This window comes from Pelophylax lessonae (genome assembly GCF_965119305.1).
Source record: "Pelophylax lessonae genome assembly, contig: HAP1_SCAFFOLD_486, whole genome shotgun sequence".
Lineage (NCBI taxonomy): Eukaryota > Metazoa > Chordata > Amphibia > Anura > Ranidae > Pelophylax > Pelophylax lessonae.
In genome coordinates, this window is record NW_028119858.1 from 74816 (window position 1) to 87367 (window position 12552).

Consider the following 12552-nt stretch of genomic DNA (forward strand, 5'->3'; position numbering starts at 1 on the left):
TGGAGAGGACTTACCTCCGTACATAGGGGGAGGAGCTCTATGAGGAGGAATCATGGGGAGGACTTACCTGCGTACATACGGGTGATCCAGAGCGCCCTCTGCTGTCAGCCTCTTCTCCGGATTAAAGATCAGAAGTCTGTGCAGAAGATCCACCGCCTCAGGAGGACACGCCGGGGGGAGGAGATCTGCCAGGGACATCTTGTGCCTGAGGAGAGCGGGGTACAGTCACCCCAATGTTCTGTACAATGCACCCCCCAATGTACCATGAGCACCACTCACCCCCATGTCTGTACCCCCCCAATGTACCATGAGCACCACTCACCCCCATGTCTGTACCCCCCAATGTACCATGAGCACCACTCACCCCCATGTCTGTACCCCCCAATGTACCATGAGCACCACTCACCCCCATGTCTGTACCCCCCCAATGTACCATGAGCTCCACTCACCCCCATGTCTGTACCCCCCAATGTACCATGAGCTCCACTCACCCCCCATGTCTGTACCCCCCCAATGTACCATGAGCACCAGTCACCCCCATGTCTGTACCCCCCCCAATGTACCATGAGCTCCACTCACCCCCATGTCTGTACCCCCCCAATGTACCATGAGCACCACTCACCCCCATGTCTGTACCCCCCCAATGTACCATGAGCTCCACTCACCCCCCATGTCTGTACCCCCCCAATGTACCATGAGCACCAGTCACCCCCATGTCTGTACCCCCCCCAATGTACCATGAGCTCCACTCACCCCCATGTCTGTACCCCCCAATGTACCATGAGCTCCACTCACCCCCCATGTCTGTACCCCCCCAATGTACCATGAGCACCAGTCACCCCCATGTCTGTACCCCCCCCAATGTACCATGAGCTCCACTCACCCCCATGTCTGTACCCCCCCAATGTACCATGAGCACCACTCACCCCCATGTCTGTACCCCCCCAATGTACCATGAGCACCAGTCACCCCCATGTCTGTGCCCCCCCCAATGTACCATGAGCACCACTCACCCCCATGTCTGTACCCCCCAATGTACCATGAGCTCCACTCACCCCCATGTCTGTACCCCCCCAATGTACCATGAGCACCACTCACCCCCATGTCTGTGCCCCCCCCAATGTACCATGAGCACCACTCACCCCCATGTCTGTACCCCCCCAATGTACCATGAGCACCACTCACCCCCATGTCTGTACCCCCCCAATATACCATGAGCACCACTCACCCCCATGTCTGTACCCCCCCAATGTACCATGAGCACCACTCACCCCCATGTCTGTGCCCCCCCCCCCCCATGTACCATGAGCTCCACTCACCCCCCATGTCTGTACCCCCCCAATGTACCATGAGCTCCACTCACCCCCATGTCTGTACCCCCCCAATGTACCATGAGCACCACTCACCCCCATGTCTGTACCCCCCCAATGTACCATGAGCACCACTCACCCCCATGTCTGTACCCCCCCAATGTACCATGAGCTCCACTCACCCCCATGTCTGTACCCCCCCAATGTACCATGAGCACCAGTCACCCCCATGTCTGTACCCCCCCCAATGTACCATGAGCTCCACTCACCCCCATGTCTGTACCCCCCCCAATGTACCATGAGCTCCACTCACCCCCATGTCTGTACCCCCCCAATGTACCATGAGCACCACTCACCCCCATGTCTGTACCCCCCCAATGTACCATGAGCACCAGTCACCCCCATGTCTGTGCCCCCCCCAATGTACCATGAGCACCACTCACCCCCATGTCTGTACCCCCCAATGTACCATGAGCACCACTCACCCCCATGTCTGTGCCCCCCCCAATGTACCATGAGCACCACTCACCCCCATGTCTGTACCCCCCAATGTACCATGAGCTCCACTCACCCCCATGTCTGTACCCCCCCCAATGTACCATGAGCACCACTCACCCCCATGTCTGTACCCCCCCAATGTACCATGAGCACCACTCACCCCCATGTCTGTGCCCCCCCCAATGTACCATGAGCACCACTCACCCCCATGTCTGTACCCCCCCAATGTACCATGAGCACCACTCACCCCCATGTCTGTACCCCCCCAATGTACCATGAGCACCACTCACCCCCATGTCTGTGCCCCCCCCCCCATGTACCATGAGCTCCACTCACCCCCATGTCTGTACCCCCCCAATGTACCATGAGCTCCACTCACCCCCATGTCTGTACCCCCCCAATGTACCATGAGCTCCACTCACCCCCATGTCTGTACCCCCCAATGTACCATGAGCTCCACTCACCCCCATGTCTGTGCCCCCCCCCCCCATGTACCATGAGCACCACTCACCCCCATGTCTGTACCCCCCCAATGTACCATGAGCACCACTCACCCCCATGTCTGTACCCCCCCAATGTACCATGAGCACCACTCACCCCCATGTCTGTGCCCCCCCCCCCATGTACCATGAGCTCCACTCACCCCCATGTCTGTACCCCCCCAATGTACCATGAGCTCCACACTCACCCCCATGTCTGTACCCCCCAATGTACCATGAGCTCCAATCACCCCCATGTCTGTACCCCCCCAATGTACCATGAGCTCCACTCACCCCCATGTCTGTACCCCCCAATGTACCATGAGCACCACTCACCCCCATGTCTGTACCCCCCAATGTACCATGATCACCACTCACCCCCATGTCTGTGCCCCCCCCAATGTACCATGAGCTCCACTCACCCCCATGTCTGTACCCCCCCAATGTACCATGAGCTCCACTCACCCCCATGTCTGTACCCCCCCAATGTACCATGAGCTCCACTCACCCCCATGTCTGTGCACCCCCCAATGTACCATGAGCACCACTCACCCCCATGTCTGTACCCCCCCAATGTACCATGAGCACCACTCACCCCCATGTCTGTACCCCCCCAATGTACCTTGAGCACCAGTCACCCCCATGTCTGTGCCCCCCCCAATGTACCATGAGCTCCACTCACCCCCATGTCTGTACCCCCCCCAATGTACCATGAGCACCACTCACCCCCATGTCTGTACCCCCCCAATGTACCATGAGCACCACTCACCCCCATGTCTGTACCCCCCAATGTACCATGAGCACCACTCACCCCCATGTCTGTACCCCCCCAATGTACCATGAGCACCACTCACCCCCATGTCTGTACCCCCCCAATGTACCATGAGCACCACTCACCCCCATGTCTGTACCCCCCCAATGTACCATGAGCACCAGTCAGCCCCATGTCTGTGCCCCCCCCCCCAATGTACCATGAGCTCCACTCACCCCCATGTCTGTACCCCCCCAATGTACCATGAGCTCCACTCACCCCCATGTCTGTACCCCCCCAATGTACCATGAGCTCCAATCACCCCCATGTCTGTACCCCCCCAATGTACCATGAGCTCCACTCACCCCCATGTCTGTACCCCCCAATGTACCATGAGCTCCACTCACCCCCATGTCTGTACCCCCCCAATGTACCATGAGCTCCACTCACCCCCATGTCTGTACCCCCCCAATGTACCATGAGCTCCACTCACCCCCCATGTCTGTACCCCCCCAATATACCATGAGCACCACTCACCCCCATGTCTGTGCCCCCCCCCCCCCATGTACCATGAGCTCCACTCACCCCCATGTCTGTACCCCCCCAATGTACCATGAGCACCACTCACCCCCATGTCTGTACCCCCCCAATGTACCATGAGCACCACTCACCCCCATGTCTGTGCCCCCCCCCCCCATGTACCATGAGCTCCACTCACCCCCATGTCTGTACCCCCCCAATGTACCATGAGCTCCACTCACCCCCATGTCTGTGCACCCCCCAATGTACCATGAGCACCACTCACCCCCATGTCTGTACCCCCCCAATGTACCATGAGCACCACTCACCCCCATGTCTGTGCCCCCCCCAATGTACCATGAGCACCAGTCACCCCCATGTCTGTGCCCCCCCCAATGTACCATGAGCACCAGTCACCCCCATGTCTGTGCCCCCCCCAATGTACCATGAGCACCACTCACCCCCATGTCTGTACCCCCCCAATGTACCATGAGCACCACTCACCCCCATGTCTGTACCCCCCTAATGTACCATGAGCACCACTCACCCCCATGTCTGTACCCCCCAATGTACCATGAGCACCACTCACCCCCATGTCTGTACCCCCCCAATGTACCATGAGCACCACTCACCCCCATGTCTGTACCCCCCCAATGTACCATGAGCACCAGTCACCCCCATGTCTGTGCCCCCCCCCCCAATGTACCATGAGCTCCACTCACCCCCCATGTCTTTACCCCCCAATGTACCATGAGCTCCACTCACCCCCATGTCTGTACCCCCCAATGTACCATGAGCTCCACTCACCCCCATGTCTGTACCCCCCCAATGTACCATGAGCTCCACTAACCCCCATGTCTGTACCCCCCAATGTACCATGAGCACCACTCACCCCCATGTCTGTACCCCCCCAATGTACCATGAGCTCCACTCACCCCCATGTCTGTACCCCCCCAATGTACCATGAGCTCCACTCACCCCCCATGTCTGTACCCCCCCAATGTACCATGAGCACCACTCACCCCCATGTCTGTGCCCCCCCCCCCCATGTACCATGAGCTCCACTCACCCCCATGTCTGTACCCCCCCAATGTACCATGAGCACCACTCACCCCCATGTCTGTACCCCCCCAATGTACCATGAGCTCCACTCACCCCCATGTCTGTACCCCCCCAATGTACCATGAGCTCCACTCACCCCCATGTCTGTGCACCCCCCAATGTACCATGAGCACCACTCACCCCCATGTCTGTACCCCCCCAATGTACCATGAGCACCACTCACCCCCATGTCTGTGCCCCCCCCAATGTACCATGAGCACCAGTCACCCCCATGTCTGTGCCCCCCGCAATGTACCATGAGCTCCACTCACCCCCATGTCTGTACCCCCCCCAATGTACCATGAGCACCACTCACCCCCATGTCTGTACCCCCCCAATGTACCATGAGCACCACTCACCCCCATGTCTGTACCCCCCTAATGTACCATGAGCACCACTCACCCCCATGTCTGTACCCCCCCAATGTACCATGAGCACCACTCACCCCCATGTCTGTACCCCCCCAATGTACCATGAGCACCACTCACCCCCATGTCTGTACCCCCCCAATGTACCATGAGCACCAGTCACCCCCATGTCTGTGCCCCCCCCCCCCCCAATGTACCATGAGCTCCACTCACCCCCATACTCCATACGCATGTCTTTACCCCCCAATGTACCATGAGCTCCACTCACCCCCATGTCTGTACCCCCCAATGTACCATGAGCTCCACTCACCCCCATGTCTGTACCCCCCCAATGTACCATGAGCTCCACTCACCCCCATGTCTGTACCCCCCCAATGTACCATGAGCTCCACTCACCCCCCATGTCTGTACCCCCCCAATGTACCATGAGCACCACTCACCCCCATGTCTGTACCCCCCAATGTACCATGAGCACCACTCACCCCCATGTCTGTACCCCCCCAATGTACCATGAGCACCACTCACCCCCATGTCTGTACCCCCCCCCCCATGTACCATGAGCTCCACTCACCCCCATGTCTGTACCCCCCCAATGTACCATGAGCACCACTCACCCCCATGTCTGTACCCCCCCAATGTACCATGAGCTCCACTCACCCCCATGTCTGTACCCCCCCAATGTACCATGAGCTCCACTCACCCCCATGTCTGTGCACCCCCCAATGTACCATGAGCACCACTCACCCCCATGTCTGTACCCCCCCAATGTACCATGAGCACCACTCACCCCCATGTCTGTGCCCCCCCCAATGTACCATGAGCACCAGTCACCCCCATGTCTGTGCCCCCCGCAATGTACCATGAGCTCCACTCACCCCCATGTCTGTGACCCCCCCCCAATGTACCATGAGCACCACTCACCCCCATGTCTGTACCCCCCCAATGTACCATGAGCACCACTCACCCCCATGTCTGTACCCCCCTAATGTACCATGAGCACCACTCACCCCCATGTCTGTACCCCCCCAATGTACCATGAGCACCACTCACCCCCATGTCTGTACCCCCCCAATGTACCATGAGCACCACTCACCCCCATGTCTGTACCCCCCCAATGTACCATGAGCACCAGTCACCCCCATGTCTGTGCCCCCCCCCCCCCCAATGTACCATGAGCTCCACTCACCCCCAATGTACCATGAGCTCCACTCACCCCCATGTCTGTACCCCCCAATGTACCATGAGCTCCACTCACCCCCATGTCTGTACCCCCCCAATGTACCATGAGCTCCACTCACCCCCATGTCTGTACCCCCCCAATGTACCATGAGCTCCACTCACCCCCCATGTCTGTACCCCCCCAATGTACCATGAGCACCACTCACCCCCATGTCTGTACCCCCCAATGTACCATGAGCACCACTCACCCCCATGTCTGTACCCCCCCAATGTACCATGAGCACCACTCACCCCCATGTCTGTACCCCCCCCCCCTATACAGCATGCTTCATTCACCCTAAAGTCTGTACCCCCCCCCATATACAATATGCTTCATTCACCCCAATGTCTGTGCCCCCCCCCATATACAATATGCTTCATTCACCCCAATATCTGTGCCCCCCCCCCCCCATATACAATATGCTTCATTCACCCCAATGTCTGTACCATGTGCCCCACTCACCCCCCCCCCCCCATATCCCCCAGTCACATCAATGCCGGCTCTCTGTACTCACCGCCCATTCATCCTGCTGATCACGGAGGCGCCGTACTCCGACTTTATAGCCAGGATGTCTGCAGAGAAGAGGAGGACGGTCATTGGTGGGTTTAGAATTCAGACAATATTTGCATTTCTGATCTCATCTGATAAAGATCCTGGGGCCCCGTCCTGGGGGCCCCGTCCTGAGGCACCATCCTGGGGCCCCTTCCTGGGGGCCCCGTCCTGGGGCCCTCTATAGTGCCGGATTTCCCTCCACTGGGCTCAGTCCAGTCTGCTGCCTCCCATAGTCATTGGTGTAGCCATCGTCACCCCAACCAATCTGGCTCCTGTACACTCCCAGACTCCCATTCTCTGGGGCTGATTTCTCCCCACGTTCTGATAGGTCTGGGAGTCGGATGACCCATGAAATATGACACTGTCAGTGGTTGCTCTCCCTGTCCTCTCTCTGCGCTGAGATGTCTGGTGACAACCCTTACAGCAGGGTTCATACCAGAGAAGACTTACCTGTCCCGGTCCTCTGAAGTTATGGGGTCCCTTACCTGTCCCGGTCCTCTGAAGTTATGGGGTCCCTTACCTGTCCCGGTCCTCTGAAGTTATGGGGTCCCTTACCTGTCCCGGTCCTCTGAAGTTATGGGGTCCCCTACTTGTCCCGGTCCTCTGAAGTTATGGGGTCCCTTACCTGTCCCGGTCCTCTGAAGTTATGGGGTCCCTTACCTGTCCCGGTCCTCTGAAGTTATGGGGTCCCCTACCTGTCCCGGTTCTCTGAAGTTATGGGGTCCCCTACTTGTCCCGGTCCTCTGAAGTTATGGGGTCCCCTGAACCTCTTTCTTCTGGTGTAGTAGAAAGCAGTGATGTATAGGACCCCGGAGAGCCGGATTCTCAGGGTACTCACTGCCTTCTGTTGTAAGGGACTGACCATGTGACTTGATCTCTAGTCCTATAACAGCCAATCCTGGTACAGCAGGGGGCGCCCCTCATGACCTCCAGACAATGCCAGCATCTGCATGGCAGTCCACCAATCCACAGCCAGCCTGGCACATCCAATGGTGAGGGCTTGGAGTGACTCCACATGGAAGGCACCAACCTTAGTCCAGCACCTTCATGGAGACCTCAGAGACCTCAGAGACTTCATCTGAGAGGAGCACTGCAGTCACTGCCTATTCAGACCTTTCCAGGACCATTCCTACCCAAGAAGCGGGTGATGGGCAATGGGATACCCAGAGCTCAAAACAACCCAAGAACCGGCGGTAACACAAAGCAATCCGGGAGCCAAGAAAAGTCCGAATGGTGACATCACAGACCGAATGGTGACATCACAGACCGAATGGTGACATCACAGACCGAATGGTGACATCACAGACCGGCAATTCTCTACTGCAGGACCACAACGGTCTTATGGAAACCCTCAATAGGCTGAACACCTCAGCTTGGGAACCAAAACGGCGAGAATTCTTCCCTTCCGGGGCGGTCAGATGACCCCATGAAACCCCAGAGCTGCAAAAGAAAACCCCCCCTCCCCCCCTTCTGTGGCTCTAAAGAGACCCCCCCCCCCTTTTACCACATAAAAGTGAGGAGGGGGGGCTTCTAATAATGGGCACCGTGCCGCCATTCCTGAGTCCAGGCATCAGAGGAAGGCGTGGTCTGCCGGGTGACACCCAGGAGAACCAATAATGCCGCCTGTGCATGTGGAGACACGCCCTGTGATGTCATTGTGGGCCGGCCCTGCCAGAAACTCAGAGCCAACCTTCACCTGTCATGGTAGATGCACCCCGATAACAAGGTCATGACATACTGGGTACCCCAAACCCTGCGCCTCACCTAATCCCCGCCCCCAAACTCTGCACCTCACCTAATCCCCGCCCCCAAACCCTGCGCCTCACCTAATCCCCGCCCCCAAACCCTGCGTCTCACCTAATCCCCGCCCCCAAACTCTGCACCTCACCCCCAAACCCTGCGTCTCACCTAATCCCCGCCCCCAAACTCTGCACCTCACCTAATCCCCGCCCCCAAACCCTGCGCCTCACCTAATCCCCGCCCCCAAACCCTGCGCCTCACCTAATCCCCGCCCCCAAACTCTGCGCCTCACCTAATCCCCACCCCCAAACTCTGCACCTCACCTAATCCCCACCCCCAAACTCTGCACCCCACCCCCAAACCCTGCGTCTCACCTAACCCCCCCCCCAAACTCTGCACCTCACCCCCAAACTCTGCACCTCACCTAATCCCCGCCCCCAAACTCTGCACCTCACCTAATCCCCGCCCCCAAACTCTGCACCTCACCTAATCCCCGCCCCCAAACTCTGCGCCTCACCTCCAAACCCTGCGTCTCACCTAATCCCCACCCCCAAACTCTGCGCCTCACCTAATCCCCGCCCCCAAACTCTGCACCTCACCCCCAAACCCTGCGTCTCACCTAATCCCCGCCCCCAAACTCTGCACCTCACCTAATCCCCACCCTCAAACTCTGCGCCTCACCTAATCCCCGCCCCCAAACTCTGCACCTCACCTAATCCCCGCCCCCAAACTCTGCGCCTCACCTAATCCCCGCCCCCAAACTCTGCGCCTCACCTAATCCCCACCCCCAAACTCTGCACCTCACCCCCAAACCCTGCGTCTCACCTAATCCCCACCCCCAAACTCTGCACCTCACCCTCAAACTCTGCACCTCGCCTAATCCCCACCCCCAAACTCTGCGCTTCACCTAATCCCCACCCCCAAACTCTGCACCTCGCCTAATCCCCACCCCCAAACTCTGCACCTCACCTAATCCCCACCCCCAAACTCTGCACTTCACCTAATCCCCACCCCCAAACTCTGCACCTTGCCTAATCCCCACCCCCAAACTCTGTGCTTCACCTAAGCCCCACCCCCAAACTCTGCGCCTCACCTAATCCCCGCCCCCAAACTCTGCACCTCCCCCTCAAACCCTGCGTCTCACCTAATCCCCACCCCCAAACTCTGCATCTCACCTAATCCCCACCCTCAAACTCTGTGCTTCACATAATCCCCACCCCCAAACCCTGCGCCTCACCTAATCCCCACCCTCGAACTCTGCGCTTCACCTAATCCCCACCCCCAAACTCTGCACCTCGCCTAATCCCCACCCCCAAACTCTGCACCTCGCCTAATCCCCACCCCCAAACTCTGCACCTCGCCTAATCCCCACCCCCAAACTCTGCACCTCGCCTAATCCCCACCCCCAAACTCTGCACCTCGCCTAATCCCCACCCCCAAACTCTGCACCTCGCCTAATCCCCACCCCCAAACTCTGTGCTTCATATAAGCCCCACCCCCAAACTCTGCGCCTCACCCCCAAACTCTGCGCCTCACCTAATCCCCACCCTCGAATCCTGCGTCTCGCCTAATCCCCACCCCCAAACTCTGCACCTCACCCCCAAACTCTGCACCTCACCTAATCCCCACCCCCAAACTCTGTGCTTCATATAAGCCCCACCCCCAAACTCTGCAACTCACCCTCAAACTCTGCGCCTTGCCGAATCCCCTCCCCCAAACTCTGCGCCTCACCTAATCCCCACCCCCAAACTCTGTGCTTCATATAAGCCCCACCCCCAAACTCTGCAACTCACCCTCAAACTCTGCGCCTTGCCGAATCCCCTCCCCCAAACTCTGCGCCTCACCTAATCCCCACCCCCAAACTCTGCATGGCAGATGAGATTTAATGTTGATAAATGTAAAGTAATGCACTTGGGGGCCAGAAACCAGAAAGCAAGCTACTCACTAGGGGGGGAACCTCTGGGTGAGTCTAGGATGGAAAAGGACCTGGGGGTACTGGTAGACAACAGGCTTGGCAGTGGCATGCAATGCCAAGCCGCCGCAAGCAAAGCCAACAGAATACTGGGATGTATAAAAAAGGGGATTCACTCCAGAAATAAAGAGATTATTCTCCCGCTCTACAAGACTCTGGTCCGGCCACATCTGGAGTATGCTGTCCAGTTCTGGGCACCGGTCCTCAGGAAGGATGTGCTGGAACTGGAGAGAATCCAGAGAAGGGCAACAAAAATAATTAGGGGGATGGAGGACATCAGCTATGAGGAAAGACTACAAGCACTGAACTTATTCTCTCTGGAGAAGAGACGCTTGAGGGGGGATATGATATCAATGTACAAATATTGTACTGGCGACCCTAGCATAAGGAACAAACTATTCAGAGAAAGGAGATACAATAAGACACGTGGCCACTCACTAAAACTAGAGGAAAGGCGGTTTAACCTTAAAGTGCGTAAGGGGTTCTTCACTGTAAGAGCGGTAAGGATGTGGAATTCTCTTCCACAAGCAGTCGTATCAGCGGGGAGCATCGATAGTCTCAAAAAACTATTAGATGGACACCTTAAAGACCACAACATACAGGGGTATACAATGTACAACATACAGGGGGTATACAATGTACAACATACAGGGGTATACAATGTACAACATACAGGGGATATACAATGTACAACATACAGGGGATATACAATGTACAACATACAGGGGGTATACAATGTACAACATACAGGGGGTATACAATGTACAACATACAGGGGATATACAATGTACAACATACAGGGCTATACAATGTACAACATACAGGGGGTATACAATGTACAACATACAGGGGGTATACAATGTACAACATACAGGGGGTATACAATGTACAACATACAGGGGGTATACAATGTACAACATACAGGGGGTATACAATGTACAACATACAGGGGTATACAATGTACAACATACAGGGGTATACAATGTACAACATACAGGGGGTATACAATGTACAACATACAGGGGGTATAAAATGTATAACATACAGGGGTATACAATGTACAACATACAGGGGGTATACAATGTACAACATACAGGGGTATACAATGTACAACATACAGGGGTATACAATGTACAACATACAGGGGTATACAATGTACAACATACAGGGGGTATAAAATGTACAACATACAGGGGTATACAATGTACAACATACAGGGGTATACAATGTACAACATACAGGGGTATACAATGTATAACATACAGGGGTATACAATGTATAACATACAGGGGGTATACAATGTACAACATACAGGGGGTATAAAATGTATAACATACAGGGGGTATAAAATGTATAACATACAGGGGTATACAATGTACAACATACAGGGGGTATAACATGTATAACATACAGGGGTATACAATGTACAACATACAGGGGTATACAATGTACAACATACAGGGGTATACAATGTACAACATACAGGGGGTATACAATGTACAACATACAGGGGATATACAATGTACAACATACAGGGGATATACAATGTACAACATACAGGGGGTATACAATGTACAACATACAGGGGTATACAATGTATAACATACAGGGGGTATAAAATGTATAACATACAGGGGGTATAAAATGTATAACATACAGGGGGTATAAAATGTATAACATACAGGGGTATACAATGTATAACATACAGGGGTATACAATGTACAACATACAGGGGTATACAATGTACAACATACAGGGGTATACAATGTACAACATACAGGGGTATATAATGTACAACATACAGGGGTATACAATGTACAACATACAGGGGTATACAATGTACAACATACAGGGGTATACAATGTACAACATACAGGGGTATACAATGTACAACATACAGGGGGTATACAATGTACAACATACAGGGGGTATACAATGTACAACATACAGGGGGTATACAATGTACAACATACAGGGGTATACAATGTACAACATACAGGGGTATATAATGTACAACATACAGGGGTATACAATGTACAACAT

At 55.3% G+C, this 12552-nt stretch overlaps 1 protein-coding gene across 1 annotated transcript in view; it reads right to left on the bottom strand.

Moving 5' to 3' along the window:
- MAPK15 (mitogen-activated protein kinase 15) overlaps nt 1-12552 on the bottom strand; it is a 40885-nt gene that overhangs the window by 13429 nt on the left and 14904 nt on the right. The window contains exons 8-9 of the mRNA XM_082276310.1: nt 6760-6817; nt 68-205 (exon numbers count right to left, since the gene is read on the bottom strand). Of these exons, the coding sequence (XP_082132436.1) occupies nt 68-205; nt 6760-6817 (196 nt within the window). The remainder of the gene's footprint in view (nt 1-67; nt 206-6759; nt 6818-12552) is intronic.